Raw genomic sequence first — 20,668 nt, forward strand, 5'->3', positions numbered from 1 at the left:
AGCAAGCTGAGCTTGTATGACTTCAGTCTGAGCTTCCATTGCAGCAGTCAGATATTAGGTGGCTTCTGTTTGTACTGCAGTGGAAGCTGAGACATCAACCATTAGATGCTGCATGATGGTTGGGTCCACAAGTGCGCTAATGGATCTGCCCACCCTTCCACGTTGGAAAGGATGGGCTCCAAGCTCTGTGTAAAGCCCTGTGCAAGGTTGGAGCTGGACTCCTCCATGCTCCTTGACATTGCATTCAGGCTTTCTGGCAGGCCTGCCAAAGCAACAATCATTTTGTTGGGCATACTCATCAGCTTTGTTCTGCAGGCCACCCCATCGACGTCCTCATCTGATGAGTCCTGTACAGCAGAACCCGTATGCGACTTCGCCCTCTAGGGAGCTGGTACCAGCGCTAGCCTTTCCCCCTGCCCTGGCTGCAGCCCAATAATGCCCGGTGACTCACCACGTGCAGATCCCGCCTCTAAGCTACCCTCTAAAGTTTGCGCAGTGCCAGTATCTGAGCTGGTGGCTGTGAGTGTCAGATCGAGTGATTGTGTTTCTTCTTCATCATCACTAGCTGGGCAGGTTGGATTTCTTGGGTCTCTGAAATGAGAAAGGCACAAGGGTAGGGTTGTGGTGAGGGGAGGGAGGTAAAGCAAGAGGTGCATGTTTACACCATCTGCAGCTTGTAAGTCACAAGAGATTGTGGGATGAGGGAGAAGTGAGGAGGAGGATTAGGTATGAGCATACCCCCATGTTCAATGGTTTCAGCGCCGCCGCTGGCCATGGCCTCAGTCACAGCCACTCCAGTTATGCCAAGCACCGTCTGTGAGTTTGGGTAAGTGGGGTGTTAGGTGCTCTTTTCAAACTTTAACTCTGTGGGTTGTAGTTAATAAGGCCTTTCTGGTGCATAGTGACTGTTGGTAAACCATTTAACTGGTGTAATTAGAGGGATAAATTTAATTTAAATCCAATTAATTAAAGGGGATACTAGCATCTAAGATCAGGCAGAGGGTGTCCATAACTAACAATAAAAATGTGTAATTAATTACATAGAATGGAGCAGGTGATGTGTTACTGTTGCGAGATGTGGGAGCCGGTGGACCCCATTGAGGCTCATGGTGATTATGTCTGTGACAAGTGTCTGCTGCTACAGGAACTCCAGCTCCGTGTTGATGAGCTGGAGTCTGAGCTTCAGACACTGCGACACATCAGGGAGGGGGAGAAGTACCTGGACTCTGTATCAGGAGGTGGTCACACCTATGAAGTTAATTAATTCAGATGTAGCCCATGGTCAGGGACAGGACGGTGTGACTACGAGTGAGGCAGGTACGGGGATCCAGGAGGTAGAGCTGGAGGAGCCGCAGCCCTTGCTCTTGTCCAACAGGTTCGAGGTTCTTACTCCCTGTGGGGACAGGAGCAGGGACTGCAGGGAGGATGAGCAACCTGGCCACAGCACCGTGGAACGGGGGGCCATTCAAGAGGGGGGAGTAAATAGAAATGTTGTAGTGGTAGGGGATAGTATTATTAGGGGGATAGATAGAGTTCTCTGCAGCCGAGAGCGAGAGTCCCGAAGGCTGTGTTGCCAGGGTTAAGGACATCTCCTCTGGGCTGGAAAGAAACTTGCAGTGGGAGGGGGTGGATCCAGTTGTCGTGGTCCATGTTGGTACAAACTACGTAGATAGGACTAGGAAGCCGGTTCTGTTAAAGGAGTATGAGCAGCTAGGGGTCAAATTAAAAAACAGAACCTCAAGGGTAATAATCTCTGGATTATTACCTGAGCCACGAGCGAATTTGGCTAGGACAAATAAAATTAGAGAGTTAAATGCGTGGCTCAAAGACTGGTGTGGGAGAAATGGGTTTTGCTTCCTGGGACACTGGCACCAGTACTGGGGCAGGAGGGAGCTGTTCCGTTGGGACGGGCTTCACTTGGCCAGTGCTGGGACTAGAGTCCTGGCGGATCATATAACTATGGCTGTAGAGAGGGCTTTAAACTAACTAGTGGGGGGGAGGTTCCTAGAGAGCAAATAATAAAAATGACAACAGAGAAGGTCATAGACTTAGGTAGCAGTGGGGAAATTAAAAACCAGAGCGTGTCAGGAAGGGGCAGAAGGTATGGAGTAAAAGGTAAAGTAATAAAAAGGGCAAAAGCAGGAACTAAGTGTCACAAAACATATTTGAAAGTTCTCTATCTGAATGCACGTAGCATTCGTAACAAAATAGACGAGTTAATGGCACAAATAACTACATATGGGTATGATCTTGTGGCCATTACAGAAACATGGCTGCAGGGTGACAATGCCTGGGAATTAAACATACCAGGTTATTTAACGATCAGGAAGGACAGGCAGGAAGGAAGGGGAGGTGGGGTGGCTATGTTAATAAAGGAACAAATCACTGTAATACAGAGAAATGATATTGGGTCAAAAGATCAGGATAATGAAACAGTTTGGGTGGAGATAAGGAATAATAAGGGGAAAAAAACACTAGTGGGCGTAGTCTATAGGCCTCCGAACAGTTGCAACTCTGTTGGACGGAGTATCAATCAGGAAATAGTTGAGGCTTGTAATAAGGGAACATCTATAATTATGGGGGATTTTAACTATCATATTAATTGGACAAATCAAATTGGGCAGGGCTGCCTTGAGGATGAGTTCAGTGAGTGTATTAGGGATGGGTTTCTTGAGCAGTATGTAACTGAATCGACCAGGGGGCAAGCAACCTTAGATCTGGTCCTGTGTAACGAGACAGGATTAATTAAAAATGTCCTAGTAAAGGATCCCCTTGGAATGAGTGACCATAACATGGTTGAATTCCATATTCAATTAGAGGGTGAGAAGGTTGGATCTCAAACAAGCGTGCTAAGCTTGAATAAAGGAGACTATGTAGGTATGAGAGCAGAATTGAGTAGAGTGGATTGGGAAAATAGATTAAAGGGTAAGACGATACATGATCAGTGGTGTGCATTTAAGGAGTTATTTTACAACTTCCAAAAAATATATATTCCACTGAGAAGAAAAGGGTGTAAAAGAAAAGACAGCCATCCGTGGCTAAGTAAAGAAATTAAGGATAGTATTCGACTAAAAACAAGGGCATATAAGGTAGCCAAATCTAGTGGGAAGATAGAGAATTGAGAAAACTTTAAAAGACAGCAAAAAATAACAAAAAGATTGATTAAGGGAAGATAGATTATGAAAGTAAATTAGCAAAAAATATGAAAACAGATAGTAAGAGTTTTTATAGTTATATAAAAAGAAAAAGGGTGGCTAAAGTAAATGTTGGTCCCTTAGAGGATGAGACCGGGAAATTAATGGTGGGAAATATGGAGATGGCAAAAACACTGAATGAATATTTTGTATCAGTCTTTACAGTAGAAGACACTAAGAATATCCCAACACTGGACAAACAGGGGGCTATAGGGGGGGGGAGGAGCTAAATACGATCAAAATCACTAAGGAAGTGGTACTCGGTAAAATAATGGGACTCAAGGCGGATAAATCACCTGGACCTGATGGCTTACATCCTAGGGTCTTGAGGGAAGTGGCGGTAGGGATTGTGGATGCATTAGTAATAATTTTTCAAAACTCCCTGGACTCAGCAAAGGTCCCGGCAGACTGGAAAACCGTTAATGTAACACCCTTATTTAAAAAGGGCAGTAGACAGAAGGCTGGAAACTATAGACCGGTTAGCCTAACATCTGTGGTAGGTAAAATTTTGGAGTCCATTATTAAGGAGACATTTGGGTAATCATAATTTAATAGGACAAAGTCAGCATGGTTTTATGAAGGGGAAGTCATGTTTGACAAATTTGCTGGAGTTCGTTGAGGAAGTAACATATAGGGTGGATAAAGGGGAACCAGTGGACGTAGTGTATTTAGACTTCCAAAAGGCATTTGACAAGGTGCCACACAAAAGATTATTGCTTAAGATAAAAAATCACGGGATTGGGGGTAATATTCTGGCATGGATAGAGGATTGGCTATCTAACAGAAGGCACAGAGTTGGGATAAATGGTTCATTCTCAGACTGGCAATCAGTAACTAGTGGTGTTCCGCAGGGGTCAGTGCTGGGTCCCCAACTCTTTACAATCTATATTAACGATTTGGAGGAGGGGACCGAATGTAACATATCAAAGTTTGCAGATGATACTAAGATGGGAGGGAAAGTAGTGAGTGAGGAGGACATAAAAAACCTGCAAGGGGACATAGACAGGCTAAGTAAGTGGGCAGAGATTTGGCAGATGGAATACAATACTGGAAAGTGTGAGGTTATGCACTTTGGCAGGAAAAATCATAGAGCAAGTTATTATCTTAATGGTAAGAAACTGGAAAGTACTGAAGTACAAAGGGATCTGGGGGTCCTGGTGCACGAAACTCAAAAGGTTAGTATGCAGGTGCAGCAAGTGATTAAGAAGGCCAATGGAATGTTGGCTTTCATTGCTAGGGGGATAGAATATAAAAATAGGGAGGTATTGCTTCAGTTGTACAAGGTATTGGTGAGACCGCACCTGGAATACTGCATACAGTTTTGATGTCCATACTTAAGAAAAGACATACTTGCTCTCGAGTCAGTACAAAGAAGGTTCACTCGGTTAATCCCGGGGATGAGGGGATGGACATATGAGGAGAGGTTGAGTAGATTGGGACTCTGCTCATTGGAGTTCAGAAGAATGAGAGGCGATCTTATTGAAACATATAAGATTGTGAAGGGGTTGGATCGGGTGGATGCGGGGAGGATGTTCCCGATGATGGGTGAAACTAGAACTAGGGGGCATAGCCTTAGAATAAGGGGCTGCTCTTTCAAAACTGAGATGAGGAGGAACTACTTCACTCAGAGGGTGGTAGGTCCATGGAATATGCTGCCCCAAAAAGCTGTAGAAGCTACATCATTACATAAATTTAAAACAGAAATAGACAGTTTCCTAGAAGTAAAAGGGAATTAAGGGTTACGGGCAGGAATTTGGACATGAGTCTAGGTTCGGATCGGACATGGCCCTGTGGGTAGCGGAGCGGGCCCAGGGGCCGTGTAGCCTGATCCTGCTCCTATTTCGTGTGTCTAATTCTGTTAGATTCAGGAGATGGTTCTGTGATAGTAGATTGGCGGTTAGGATCAGATCAGCCATGATCTTATTGAATGGCGGAGCAGGCTCGAGGGGCCGATTGGCCTACTCCTGCTCCTATTTCTTATGTTCTTATGTTCCTCGAGCAGGGTCAGGATATGGAGGCGCGACTGTCCCCTTAAGTGTGTCAGTGAGTGTGGTTCAATGTGTTTGGCTAATGTGACTGTCATGATTGACTAGCTGGCAGCATGTGCAAGCTGTGAGTGTGAGGTTTGCAGCAGTGGTAAGTGTGTGAGGGTGAGATGGAGCGCATGAATGTGAGGTATGAGTCATGATTGATGGAGATTGTTGGTAGGTGAGTGATGGGGGTGTGGTGAATTGAGCAGTGTATGAGACTAGTGGTGCAGTTTGCGGGATATGGCATTTGAAGATGCATTCACTGACCTTGACTACTCATGTGAGGTCATTGAACTTCTTCCGGCACTGCATCCAGGGCCTCGGGGCAACACTGTTGGCACTGATCTCCATGGCTCTCTGCTCCCACTGCCTTTGCAGTGTCTGTCTGATGTGGGTGTGCCTCCTGACCCCCTGTGGAAACAGGACCGCTCTCCTCCTTGCCACCTCCTGTACTAAGGCCTCCAGTGCTGAGTCTGAGAACCTTGGAGTCCTTTCTCTGGCCTGTTGTGCCATTGCTGAGTGTTTCCCAGTTGAAACTGCCTTTTGGAATGACTTCCAGCACCTGGTCTCGTCAACCTGCACCTCCTCTTTAAGGGGTGCAGGCTAGCTTTAATTTGTGCTAGCCCCGCATGAACTTGGGGCCCCTGTGTTTAGCGCTGGGCTGCACGCCACTATCATTTAAATTCGCAGGCAGCACCAAGTTTGCGTGTTGTCTGCATTACTTTGAACGGGCGCGAAGTAATTCTGCATCGCGATCCCCGAATTTTTAGCCCATAGTCTTTCCAATGTGGCACGATATTCAGGTTTTCCATTCATAAAACAGTGAGAGAGGAAGTAAAGGTAATAGGTAGAGCAAGAGCACACCATACACAAGATTGTAACACAAGATAAATAAAATTAACTGTAGAAAGACAGTGATAGTAAAAATTGAAGCTGCTTCTACAATGGTCAGTGACAGCTGCAGTGTTCCCTGGGGTTTATTGTGTCTGGTTCTAGTTCTTTTGATTACATACCATTTAGTAATGTCTGCTTTGGCACTCTTAATCCTGACTGATTCTCAGAAACTGTGAAAACAGAAAGATAAAATAAATCATTGCTTCACAAGCAATGGAACGACATACAGAAAATTTATACAGTATATTACTACTGTAGATAACACCAGTTATTAATTCTGAAAGCAGTTTGTGTAAAGTGCAATATAAAAACAGCAATCTGATGTCAGTGTTCACCATATCAATGTATAAAAGAAGGAATTTCCCAGAGTTATATTTTTTCCCCTGAATTGGCCTTGGTTTTTTTTTTTTAATTTGCTTTTTGCCGCTCCCAGGAAATTACATTGGCTGCTGGTGGGTGGGAAATATTGGTGATCGTGTTGCCTAGTTGCAACATGGCCAAGTGAGCACACACTAGGCCAGCCAGTCTTGCTCTGTCCGTTGATTTTGAATGTTCGTCGGGAGACTGAATTAGCACAATAAACATAATGTCGCACACAAAGATGCTAAAATATTAAATAATTAATTATATAATGAAGGGTGCAAGACTGTAAAAGTTAAGGTTGGAAAACTCCGTTCCCTAGCCACCAACTCCATCCTACTCCCTGGCCACTGTCCGAGGCTGATCCAGACCGTTCGCAACCTTGACGCCCTATTTGACGCTGAAAGGAGCTTCCGACCCAAATCCACTCCAGCACCAAGACCGCCTACTTCCACCTCTGTAACATCACCCGTCTCCGCCCTGTCTCAGCTCCGCAGCTGCTGAAACCATCATATATGCCTTGGTTACCTCTAGACTCGACTATTCCAATGCTCTCCCAGTTGGCCTCCCATCTTGTGCCCGCCATAAACTTGAGCTCATCCAAAACTCTGCTGCCTGTATCTTAATTTGCACCAAGTCCCGGTCACCTATTCTTCTTCTTAGGCAATCCCTCGGAACCGAGGATGACTTGCTTCCACAAAAAAAATGAGTTCTCAGGTGACTGATGAGTCCAATGCGGGACTTACAATCTCTGTCACAGGTGGGGCAGACAGTGGTTGAAGGGGCGGGAGGGTGGGGTGCTTGGGTTGACGTGCGCTCCTTGTGCTGCTTGCGCTTGGCTTCCGCCTGCTCCTGGCGAAGAGACTCGAGGTGTTCGGCGCCTTCCCGGATGCTTCTCCTCCACTTTGTGCGGTCTTGGGCCAGGGATTCCCAGGTGTCGGTGGGAATGTTGCACTTTTTCAAGGAGGCTTTGAGGGTGTCCTTGAAGCGTTTTCTCTGCCCACCTAGGGCTCTCTCGCCGTGTCGGGGCTCCGAGTATAGCACTTGTTTTGGGAGTCTCATATCGGGCATGCGGACCATGTGGCCCGTCCATCGGAGCCGATCGAGCGTGGTCAAAGCTTCGATGCTGGGGATGTTGGCCTGAGTGAGAACACTGACGTTGGTGTGCCTATCCTGCCAATGGATTTGCAGGATCTTGCGGAGGCAGCATTGGTGGTACCTCTCCAGTACTTTGAGGTGCCTGCTGTACATGGTCCATGTCTCTGAAGCAAACAGGAGGGCGGGTATCACTACTGCTCTTGAGACCATGAGCTTGGTGCTGGTCTTCAAACACTCTCTTCCTCAGGCGACTGAAGGCTGCACTGGCACACTGAAGGTGGTGTTGGACTTCGTCATCGACGTCTGCCCTTGTTGACAGTAGGCTCCTGAGGTATGGAAAGTGGTCCACGTTGTCCAAGGCCTCGTCATGGATTTTGATAATCAGGGAGCAGTACTGTGTGGCAGGGGCAGGTTGGTAGAGGACTTTTGTCTCACGGGTGTTTAGTGTAAGGCCTATGCTCTTGTATGCTTCAGTGAAGTGTTGACGATGGTTTGGAGTTCGATCTCAGAGTGTGCGCAGACGCAAGCGTCGTCTGCATACTGTAATTTGATGACGAGGATGGGACGACCTTGGATCTGGACTGGAGGCGACGGAGGTTGAATAGTTTCCCGTTTGTTCTGTAGATTAGTTCCACTCCAGGAGGGAGCTTACGGAGGGCGAGATGGAGCATTGCAGCCAGGAAGATCGAGAAGAGCGTTGGTGCGATGACACAGCCTTGGTTGACCCCGGTCCATACGGGAATTGGGTCTGTGGTGGATCCGTTAGTCAGGATCACGGCTTGCATGTCGTCGTGAAGCAGGCGGAGGATGGTGACAAACTTTTGAGAGCAGCCAAATTTGAGGAGGACACTCCATAATCCCTCACGGTTGACGGTGTCGAGGGCCTTAGTGAGGTCAAAGGCAGCCATGTACAGCGGTTGGTGCTGTTCCCTGCATTTTTCTTGCAGTTGACGCGCGGTGAAGATCATGTCAATTGTGCCCCTTAGTGGGCGGAATCCACATTGCGACTCTGGGAGGAGCTCTTCAGCCACTGGGAGAAGGCAACTGAGGAGGATTCTTGCGATGACTTTCCCTGTGGCAGACAGCAGGGAGACTCCTCTGTAATTACCACAATCGGAGTTGTCACCTTTCTTGAAGATGGCCACGATTACGGCGTCTGAGATCCCCTGGCATGCTCTCCTCCTTCCAAATAATTGAAATTAGTTCATGTATTCGTGCCAATAGTGCTTCTCCGCCATGTTTTAACGCCTCGGCGGGGATTCCATCTGCTCCTGAGGCCTTGTTGTTCTTCAGTTGTCGGATGGCCTTTTCAACCTCATGCCGGGCTGGGGTTGTGCTTAGGTGGTGGTGGGTAGCATGCTGCGGGATGGAGTTGAGGACACTCGGGTCGAAGACAGAATCTCAGTTAAGGAGATCTTCGAAGTGCTCCTTCCAGCGGGCACGGACTGCCTCTCTGTCCTTGATAAGTACTTCTCCGTTCTTGGCCCGCAGTGGGGTAGGACCTTGGGTGCTTGGGCCATAGATGGTCTTGACTGCGCTAAAGAATCCACGCACGTCGTGGTTGTCGGCTAGCTGTTGGATCTCTTGCTCTTTCTCTACCCATCATCTGTTCTTTAGCGAGTTTTTTGTTGGACCTCGGCCTTCAGGCATCTGTAGAGCTGCTTTCTTGCTCTCCTGTGCCCGTTGACTTACATTGGCTCCCAGTTTGACAATGCCACGATTTAAAAATTCTCATCCATGTTTTCAAATCACTCCATGGCCTTGTCCCTCCCTATCTCTGTAACCTCCTCCAGCCCTACAACCCTCCGCGATCTCTGTGCACCTCCAATTCTGGCCTGTTGCACATCCCTGATTTTAATCGCTCCACCATTGGTGGCTGTGCCTTCAGCTGCCTAGGCCTTAAGCTCTGGAATTCCCTCCACAAACCTCTCTGCCTCTCTATCCTCCTTTAAGACATTTCTTAAAACTGCAGTATGATTTGGACAGGTTGGGTGATTGGGCAGAAGCATGGCAGATGCAATATAACGTGGATAAATGCGAGGTTATCCACTTTGGTGTCAAAAACGGAAGGCAGATTATTATCTGAATGGCAATAGATTGGGAGAAGGGGAAGTGCAACGAGACCTGGGTGTCCTTCTGCACCAGTCGCTGAAGGTAAGCATGCAGGTGCAGCAGGCGGTTAAGAAGGCAAATGGTATGTTGGCCTTCGTAGCAAGAGGGTTCGAGTACAGGAACAAGGATGTCTTGCTGCAGTTGTACAGGGCCTTGGTGAGACATCTTGAGTATTGTGTGCAGTTTTGGTCGCCTTATCTGAGGAAGGATGTTCTTGCCATGGAAGGAGTGCAGCGAAGATTCACCAGGCTGATACCTGGGAAAGCAGGAATGACGTATGAGGAGAGATTGGGTCGATTGGGCTTATACTCGCTGGAGTTTAGATGAATGAGAGGGGATCTCATTGAAACTTATAAAATTCTAACAGGACTGGACAGACTTGATGCAGGAAGGATGTTCCCGATGGTCGGGGAGTCCAGAACCAGGGGTCACAGTCTAAGGATAAGGGGTAAGCCATTTAGGACAGAGATGAGGAGGAATTTCTTCACCCAGAGAGTGGTGAACCTGTGGAATTCTCTACCACAGAAGGCAGTTGAGGCCAATTCATTAAATATATTCAAGAAGGAGTTGGATATATTTCTTAAGGCTAAAGGGATCAAGGGATATGGGGAGAAAGCAGGGACAGGGTACTGAATTTGGATGATCAGCCATGATCTCATGGAATGGCGGAGCAGGCTCGAGGGGCCGAATGGCCTACTCCTGCTCCTATCTTCTATGTTTCTATGTTTCCCTCTTTGACCAAGCTTTTGGTCACCCGTTCAAATATCTCATGTGGCTCAGTGTAAAATTTTGCATGATAACGCTCCTGTGAAGCACCTTGGAATGTTTTACCAAGTTAAAGGCGCCATATAAATGCAAGTTGTTATTGGCTGTGAACCAATCTCAATGCCACAACATGACATAACAATTAGCAAAGTAAGTAGTCAACTAGATTGTATGGACAGATACCACGGGCTTGATTTTAATGGAGGAGGCGGGATGGAGTCGGGTTGCCTGGTGGGCGGGTTTTGGACCCGCTGCCGGTTTCAGCCGCTCCTGGTGTCCCATTTTCACTTCATTGGTCCACTTTGCCCCGTCGTGCGCGCTGCCTGCTGCAATGAGTTGCAGTGGGTCTGTTGGTCTGCACTGATGAGGTCTCTGCTGCACTTGTTTTTAATGGCTCAATGTAGCCTCAGCCTCTCATTTCTCGTTGCTGCTGCTGCTGGAAAGGGCCAGGATCACCATGAGTGCTGCCACAGGCAAGATGGCTGGTCCTAGATCCAAGGACGACTCCCTGCAAGCTCTTGTAGAGGGAGTAAGAGGGCGCAGGGAGATTCTGTTCCCTGCCGATGGCCGCAGGAAGCTTCCTCAACAGACGAAGTCAGCCAGGCTGGAGATAGCTGAGGAGGTCAGCGCAAGGTCACTGTGTGGACGTACCTGGTTCCAGTGCCACAAACGCTTCAATGATCTTGTCCGAACATCAAGTGAGTTTCACATCACACTTACCTTCACCCTACTTCCCTTCTCTTCTCATCACCAGCACTCTGCATCGTCAGCCTGCTCCTCCACATCCCACCTTACCCTTACTTCCCTTGCACCCTTACCTCTCTATCTCTCTCTCTGTACTGAATCACTTCACCATCCTACTATGCAGCCCTCACACTCGCTCTCACTGTTATGCAATGACAACAACTAACAACGCACAGGGAGGCTCCTTCCTCTTGCCACCTCACTCTATCCCGGCCTCCCTCTAAGATTCTACCTTATGGATTCTTCACACTCACTCCATCACTCTCGCTGAAACTCCACTTGTGTCTCTCCTTGCAGGAAAAGATAGCCCACAATAAGAGGGAGAGAGCCAAGACAGGAGGAGGCACACCATCACTCGCCACATTAACTCATGCTGAGGAGGCTGCTCGCGACATCATGGGCGGTGGCGAGAAGCTGGAAGTGGGGGACGGAGAGACGGGCGCACTAGAGGAAGCTGGTGACAGAATGCATTATCAGCCCTCACTTTTACAATTCCTCATTGACTGCAATGGCATATGTTGCTCATAGAGATTGACTTCTGATCATCTGCACAATAGGATGTGTCGGCTACCTCCAAATCTGATGTCTAACTCATGCCTTTACTCTCCCACGGGACCATCGAGAGCCCCCCTCCCCACTGTCCAGGAGGAGGAACCAGACGAATCCTCAGAGGAACCTGGAGCCTCTGAGGGAGCAGCGTTGTGAAGGAATAAGCCACATAACCTATTCAGAAAAATACACTGTCTCAAGAAAGAATTCTGGCCTTATTGAAACATGACAAGCTGGGTTTGGAAATTTAGAAACCTAACGATGAAATAGCTCTGAAAGAATTCTGGCTATTGAGATAAGATAGTTGTTGACCCTGAATAAATAACCTTATTGAAACAGAAGGTGATGGGCTCCGACAGGCTGACCTTTTGGGAAAAAAACAATGGTTCACCCTGGATAAGGTGTTCTAATTTAAACTTCATAAAGATAGCACATAAGATAAGGAACCTGTGCCCTCGTAAAGGTGACACAAAGTAAGGAACACCTGCCATCACACCATTTTTATATGGTAAACTTAGAACACCTAGAGATGAGACAAGATTCTGGCTGAGGTGGCAGTAAGAATTGCAGAGGTTGGCAGAAAAATGACTAGAGATAATTAGCTTGCATCATCAGAAAACCTTAAAGGAACTACCACTGGAAAAGGGTATCAATATTGAACTCTCAAATAGGATAACAGACTCGCTTTAATCAGGCAAAGCGATTCTCGGCTACAGAGGCGGCTCTGTAGTCGACCACTCTTTGTACCTCGGGGATCAAAGGTATGTGATATTGATGGAAATCCTGTATAGAGAACTTTAAGAACAGTAATACTGTAGCAAAGTTAAGATTTAAAAGTAAGATTCTCTGTTAATAATAAGATAGCATTTTTTCTCTTTTTAGAATGGTTAATGTTGCAATTGACTGGTTCACCAACTGTAAATTGCATGTTGGTTCTTTAATAAATCTATATATTTTTAGAATTGTCTCACATAAGACTTCTGTATCAAAAATTTGCGAACTCAATCTCTGTACACTCTTTGGTGAGGAGTTGCAGAATTCTGAGGGAGTTTTCTGGACCCTCATAATATCCTGAATGTTACAGTCTAGCTAAACTTATTAAAAGCGCTATCTGGAGGACGGTAACATTCTCGGGTTGTTCTTTTCCTTTAAGGAGAGATAGCCCAGACCTTTGGACCCAATTAAGCGTCTTTAGGATTTGGTTACCTCAAACTTTTGTTGAAAGTGAACGTCTGAGAAATGCGCCTGATGCGGGATAGCCCTAAAGGGGCAAGGACTAGTAAATATCCCTTCAGCATCTAGAACTCAGCGCACCCAGCGCAGATACACACACCTCGGTAGGTTGTTCATGACATAGAGTAGTGTTGTCACCTGGTGTATCACAGTTCACAAGTGAGCATCAGCAGATGCTAGAGAGACAGCGACAGCAGTGGAGAGTCCTCATCGGAGGTCGCAGGACTCTCCTAGCTCAGCTCAGCTCAGCTGCATGTTGACGCTGTGCCTCTGGGGCCATCCAGAAAGAGAGCGGTGCTGGAACTCCAGGAACAAGTGCAGGAGTCTCTAGAGAGAATGGAGGAGTCCATCTCTAACATGAGCACTGCCTTTGTAGCAATGGCGTATGAACGTGCTGCCATAGAGAGGGTGGCAACCTCCTTGGAGGACATAAGTCGCCACACTCAACAGAGCATGGTGACTCTTCTAATAGATGGTCTGCTATGGAGGATAGATGGGCATCTATTGAGGACACCAGAGGTACATGGACATCCCTGTTATGAGGACTGTCAGTACTGAGACGCGTTGTCATGGCCCCACTGAGGTGCAGCAGGCTGATCTCCAGCCACTTGCTAGCAGTGAAGTGCGGGTGACCCATGAGAGGGATGTTGGTAGCAGACAACAAGGAAGTGTGGGCTCCTTTCCAAGCACTCACACGACCATGCGCCTGCGGAGCCCTCGGTCAATGCCCCAGGTTCCTCACCCAACTGAGATGGCCGCCTCAGCCTATGCACAGCCGCAGGAAGAGCAGACTGTGGAGGAGCCCTCACAGGCTCCAAAATCCAGAGGACGCCCGCCAATGGCGTCTAGGCGGGTGCAGCACCAAAGTGCCTGTACATCTGCTGAAGCCACAGGGGAAGCACCACGTAGGAGCACGCATAAGAGGAAGTTAAAGCACTAATAGTCACAAGGGTAGTCACTTGGGTGTCTTATAGTGCTGTTTAATATCGTGTGTCATCCTTTTGTGATGTAATTAAACAAAAATGATGGCAAAAAGAGTTGACGGTCTAGCCTATGTGTTCTGGGAAATGGAAGTTCAAGAGTGAGGGCTCAGGGCTAATTCCATTTATAATGACGGTGCTGAGAGTAAGCGGCTGACCCGACACTTACGAAAGTAGCTTGGGGGCAGGTTTGTAGGCAACTGGCATTTTTTCCGATTTTTGCTGCCGACCTGCCTCCAAACCTGCCCTCTGAGGTCCATTAAAATCAAGCCCAATGAGTGCAAGTTCAGAGAAATCATCAGCACAGACTTGATAGGCCAAATGGTCTGTTTCCATGCGATAATACTCTATAACTGTATAACTATTGCTTTGTAGAAAGCTCATTCAATTTATGTAATGAAAATATATCCACTAGAACTAATTCCATAACATAACTTGGTTTCCTTGCTGCTGAATCTGCTGTTTATATGGCAGCACATCTGGGTATTGAATGAGACTTCAAAGTAGCTGCATACACATTGTTGGCAGAAAATTATGCTGATTACCTTTTCAATCTGCCTTCCCCAGTGTCAGAAGATCTATATCAATCAGCTATGGAAAAAGGCTGCTGCTAGACTGAAAATGATAACGCTGCCAGCAACGACCCTTTATTGTTGCCACAGATGAAGTCCAGCACCCAGGAAACCCTCCCAACCAGTGCCTTCAACCTCTGTGGTGTCAGGGCTTTACAGGGTTGCCTTGCATGGCACTCTTGCCATCACAGAAAACCTCGTCAAGTAAATGGGACCGTGGACTACTTTGCATTTTTTTTTTTTTTAAGTTTGACACTTGTAACTGCAAAGGAATTCATACAATAAGGCATTGATGCAGCATTCTAAGAGCTAAATGGTGGTGGGACAGAGAGTTCAGGTTGACAGCAAAGTGGGTGGGGAGTTGGGACAAGAAAGCAGACGAGACATAGCATGATTCAGATCTTTAAAATTAATGAATGGAAGACAGACTGTACACACTTCCCTAGAAGGCATCACTACCCGCCCATACAAATACAAGAAGAAATCTACTCACCCAAGAATAGATAACATTTTGTGCTCCTAATGCAAATTTTAAACCCAGAGAGGTGTCATTAGAAAAATTACTTGTATCCAAAATTGTAGTCTCCCTCATTTTGTAATACAGTAGGTGGCACCATGATTTACACTGGAAGAAAACTGAATGTTTTCAAAAGCCTACCAACAAATGTTTTAGCAGCATAACCTCCCGGCAGGCCTATGGATGCAACAATTTGCAGTTACACAAGAGCTTTAATGCAGAAGGTGTCCCAAATTACATGGGGGCGGAGTGGGGGGTGGGAAGAAAAGGAACAGGTGCTAAGCCATGGTAGAGAGGGGAAGTGGAGGGTTAACTGAATGGTTGGTCAAAAAGATTGAGAATATTTTAAAAGGTGGTGAAGGAAAGAAGAAATAGTTGCCATCTGGAGAGCAAGCAAGTGCAAAGTTTACAAAGCTGAAAATCTACACTAACCAGCTAATGAGAAAAATCTGTAACATGCTCAGTTAACTCCATATATATATTTATTACCATTTTTTATGCAAAAGGGTAGCTGTTGGTCCCTCCAGTAATGGGCTGTTGTGCTGAATATTAATAAGGAAAGTAAAAAGTACAGGGCCTTTAATTGGTCTTTTCACAGTTAAAAGGAGCTCCAAGCTTCAGGAGTGATGCGAACTCTCATTAAACTGTTTCCTTTCCATTTAAAGCTATGTTGTTTCCGGATTATTTTTCCACATATATGTAAATACAGTACAAGTTAAATCAGGTAAAGGATAAAAATGGTAAACATTGCAATTAACTCTTTGTAGTGAGCATCGGTGTGGCTCAGTGGGTTGTATTTATCTCGGAGTCAGAAAGTTTTGGGTTCAGGTCTTCAGCATATAATCCAACTAAGGGAGTGCAGCACTGCTGAAGATGGAGGAGATCGGTAGTTATATTTATTCAAGTGGTCTATTCGATTATCAGGTAATTAGACTTTTGATAATGGACACAACTATATTCTAAAAGTTGGTCTGTTTAATTATTTCATTTTTGTTTATGCATATATAAAGCAATCAAAAACAGAGGACAGCACTGTAAACAGATTAATGCCTTCTGTAGTAGATTTTCACCGAGCCATAACAGTGAAATGGTGAAGATAGACAGTATTTTTTAAAAATCAACCTTATTATTGACAACCAACTTTAAAAGCCTTGATAATTATCAATAATAATGTAGAAAACACACCATCGTTATTGGCATAAAGAGCCATAAGTAACTTTCCCTCTTTTCTTTGCCTCTCCGGTGATGTCAGTAGGAAATTATATACCAAAAGCCCCATCACTCCATGTGCACAGTAACATGAATACCAAAAGGGATACTCATTTCCTCCATTGTTTTTACTTTTTACGCCGTGCTTTACTTTGAGGACAGTTCAATTTCTGATGCAAGAAAATGAAAACTACCTTTAGCAACAGAAGTAGGCTTTGACGTCATTCTTCCTACAAGGCACTTCTTCAGCATGGATTCGGAGTTGACCCAGCTGTGAATCTGAAATTTGAAGAAAATGGTCCAGTCAACTGGTGTGCTAAGACTAACACATATTTCTACACACTATATTTCAGCAAATACAGTAAATCCTGGAAATACACACATATAAAGAAAAAGGGCAAAATACCATTCATGGAAACTGGAAGATAAGCTATATAGGACATAACAAAATGAAAGGGAGGGGGAGATACATGCAAAAGTCATCTCTTATCACAAAGAGGCAAATAATAGGTTTTATATCCTGCAAGCAGATTTTTCTTGAAGCTAGAAAGAGTGAGGAAAGTCATGGATATCCACATTATAAAAAGATATAGAGCCACTGGAAAAGGCGCAAAAAAGATTCACAAGGATGATACCAGAACTGGAAGGACATACTTCAGGAAAGACTGAACAGGTTAGGGCTCTTTTCTCTAGAAAATAGAAGACTGAGGGGTGACCTACTTGAGGTCTATAAAATTATGAAGGGGTTTAATGGGGTAGATGTAGAGAAAATGGGCTGGATTTTCATTCAGCAGTCGGGAAGGAGGCGGGACTACAACTTTCGGGTTTTAGTCCTGCCTCCATCGACGTCCGGCCAATCCACGCGATTTTCCCTTGATTGACCTTGTTGAGCCCGCCCAGTGGGCTCAGCAGGCCAATTAAGGGCCACCCGGCAACAGGTGATGTCACATACTGAAATTTCATCTGTCAAGACGTGTTGACATATGAAATATCAGTGTTTCACAGCTGTTTGAAGCTGTCAAACACTGACAGTCTTACTTCTAACCCGAGTCCTTCTACACAGACTCAGTTAGAAATCTCACCGGCACTGAAAGCTGTCACTTTTGACAGATCGCAGCCATTCTGCTTTCAGTGCCGGCTGAATGATGGACTCCCGACGCCTAGAGGAAGAAAGGCTGTTAAGGTAAGTACAGGTAATCTAAACTTCTTTACACACTTTAGACACACCAAACACACTTACCTTTGCACTCATGCACCCATCACTCACCTGAACACCGACATCTCGACCCCTCCAAGTCCTTCAACCCGACGGCCCGCCTGCTCTAACCTGGCGTGGTTTGGAGCCATCGGGAATCCCACACGACACCCTTCAAAATAGGGATTAGGCTAAAAACTGTGTTAACTACCTGTTAACAGGCAGTTAATTGCCACTAATCCCTTCCCGCCTCGGGTCGGCGGGTCCCAGTGCGGGGCGGGTACCCGCCTCCTTTGAAACTTACGTGGAGGCGGGCTTTGGGCGGGATGGTGTTGGGACCCCTGAATTCGGGATTTTTGCCCCCCACACGCCTAAAAGCCCGCCTCACGGCCCAATGAAAATCCAAGCCAATGTTTCCACTTGTGGGGGAGACCAAAACTAGGGGCCATCAATATAAGATGGTCACCAATAAATCCAATAGGGAATACAGGAGAAACTGCTTAACCCAAAGAGTGGTGAGAATGTGGAACTCACTACCAACAAGGAGTATTTGAGGCAAATATTATAGATGCATTTAAGGGGAAGCTACCTAAGCACATGAGGGAGAAAGGAATAGAAGGATATGCTGATGGGGTGAGATGAAGAGTGGTAGGAGGAGGCTTGTGTGGAGCATAAACACCGGCAAAGACCCATTGGGCCGAATGGCCTGTTTCTGTGCTGTAGACTAGGTATATGAATAATGTAGACAAATGAACTCAAACAAGGATAGGCATTACAACAGAAGAGGTTGTGAAAATAGCTGAGTAAGGCAGTAAAGCAATGTGGCAAGTCAACTCCAAATGGAGAGGATGGGAGAACAGGTAAAAAAAAATGACTGAGGCCTGAAGTCAGTAAACTCAATCCAACAGCTTCATGGTCACTTTCACTGATACCAGCTTTTCATTCCAATTTTTTTAAAATTTTTTATAAAACGGAATTCAAATTCACAATCTGCCATGGTGCGATTTGAATTCATGTTCTCTGGATTATCAGTCCAGGTCTATGGATTGCTAGTCCAGTAATGTAATCACTAGACTACTGTACCCCTCTATAGTGGTAGTGTTATTAGAATTCATGTGAAAGCTGACCTCATGTCATGTTACCAAGGTGCAGCACGTAGATGAGGGAGAGGAGAGGATAGATTATTGCCAGACTCGGAGAGTAACGGTGCAGAGGTGGGAGATAAGCCACTGCAGTAGATGTTCTCGCTATGATCGGATAAAGAAGAGTGGAACCAAGTGAGGGTAGTCACACTGAGCTGGATAGTGTGTGTTACATTGTTATAATATCACATCGTTAAATGGAACTACTTTGGTATGGAACTACTTTGGTATGGTGTAGTTATATTGCTATGTGGCACACTGTGCACGGGCAGTGCACAGTACAGCGTCGGACATCTTGTATCACTCCGCACCATGCGGCAGCACTGTAACAAAAGCAAGAATACAGCTTAGTAAAAGCACTAACTAAAATGAACTAAAAGTGTCTGTAATATATATAGTATAAGAACACAAGGAGACACAACATGGTGGCAGCGGTATAAGTGAGTACAAATTCTGCTATACAAACTACGAATAAGACAAAAAGTGATTTTATGAGCTGATTGTGAGTGCCGGTGTCTGCAGTGATTGAAAGTGAATCGTACGGGATACTAAAATGACGGCTGCCGCTACACTGACTGTGCAAATGCAACCCCTCATGAACTGGGAAGCCGACGATATAGTAGAAGCATTCCGCAAGTTCAAACAGAAATGTGAGCTTACATTTAAAAGTTTCCTGAAGGGTACTACCAACGAGGAAAAGGTTAGTTACATTCTGTTGTGGACAGGAGAAAAAGGCCCAGATTTGTATAATAGCTGGAGTTTGACTGAAGAGGAAAAGGAAAACCCAGCGACAATTTTTGATAAATTCAGCAACCATCTAGAGCCTAAATCCAATCACCGTATACACAGATACAAATTCCAGAGTCTAAGACAGGAACCCGGTGAAACAGCTGACAATTTCCTGACAAGGCTGAGAAATGAAGCCAGCAAGTGTAAATTTAAGGAAATGGAGGAAAGGCTTGTGGACCAGCTAATATGGGGGTCAGCGCATGTAGAGGTACAAAAAGCCCTGATAGGAAAAGAAAAGCTCGGAATAACAGAGGCTATAGATACTGCGAGAGCTCATGAAGCCATGAAGCAGCAAATGAAAACGCTGATTTCTCAAACGGCTGACATGCGGATGGCTTCGGAGACGGACAACAGAGTGGATGCAGTGAGAGAAAAGTACAACACACAAAAGACATGCACATGACAACGGGGGAAACATGTGCAGAAATTGTGGAAGACCGCACGATTACACAGACAAGAGGAAATGTCCAGCATATGGAACAAGCTGCAATGCATGTGGCAAACTAAACCACTGGGAAAAGAGGTGTAGAACAAAGAAAGGAGGAACATACATCAAAAACAAAGGCGGACAGCAGAACCAGAGAAAGAAACACAATATCCATGCCATGGATGAGCAGGATGATGATGATGATCACGACAATACACTAAACATCGAAACCATAAAGATACAGCTTCACGAGATGTCCAGAGCGGAAAATACTCCGAGGAGAGAATTGCACACCATCATCCAAATCAAAAAAAAGGTCAAAGGTCGGCCCACAACCATCAACTTAAAGTTGAAGCTGGACACAGGAGCTCAGAGCAACATTCTCCCATTGAGACTGTACCAGCAGATCTTTCCCGAAAACCTGAGAGAAAATGGCTACCCGAAAAGTGGTTGTTTAAAGGCAAGTAATGTCACGCTGACAGCATACGGGGGGAGTGAGATTAAACAACTCGGAATAACCTTTATCAAAGGGACACATAAAAGACAGAACATCAACTGCATGTTCTATGTCGCTGACACAGAGGGGCCAGCGATCCTGGGATTAAACAGCTGCGAGAAGTTGAAATTGATCTCAGTGCATCATGAGCTGACGGAAACGTCACTGAAGATAGACAGCAACACCCCACTGGAGAACCGCCCACAAATCAAGAGTAAAAAAGACTTGATAGACATGTATCCGGAATGTTTCGATGATACAGTGGGATGTTTCGGAGATTTCCAATACCACATCACCATCGACCCAGAGGTAAAGCCCGTTATCCATGCTCTACGAAAAGTACCCATCGAGCTGAAGACAAA

The 20,668-nt window shown here is 45.8% G+C and overlaps 1 protein-coding gene across 3 annotated transcripts in view; it reads right to left on the reverse strand.

Moving 5' to 3' along the window:
• The window catches only part of cyb5r4 (cytochrome b5 reductase 4), a 221,197-nt gene that overhangs the window by 113,886 nt on the left and 86,643 nt on the right, over positions 1–20,668 (reverse strand). For 2 of the 3 annotated variants that reach the window (XM_085997706.1, XM_085997708.1), the window contains exons 4-5: positions 16,452–16,536; positions 6,238–6,288 (exon numbers count right to left, since the gene is read on the reverse strand). In XM_085997706.1, coding sequence (XP_085853832.1) covers positions 6,238–6,288; positions 16,452–16,536 — 136 coding nt within the window. The remainder of the gene's footprint in view (positions 1–6,237; positions 6,289–16,451; positions 16,537–20,668) is intronic. The other variant, XM_085997707.1, reaches the window with a different exon arrangement.

Source organism: Somniosus microcephalus, chromosome 9 (genome assembly GCF_052327205.1).
Source record: "Somniosus microcephalus isolate GS21.2 chromosome 9, FLI_Smic_1.0, whole genome shotgun sequence".
In the NCBI taxonomy this organism is placed as follows: Eukaryota; Metazoa; Chordata; class Chondrichthyes; order Squaliformes; family Somniosidae; genus Somniosus; species Somniosus microcephalus.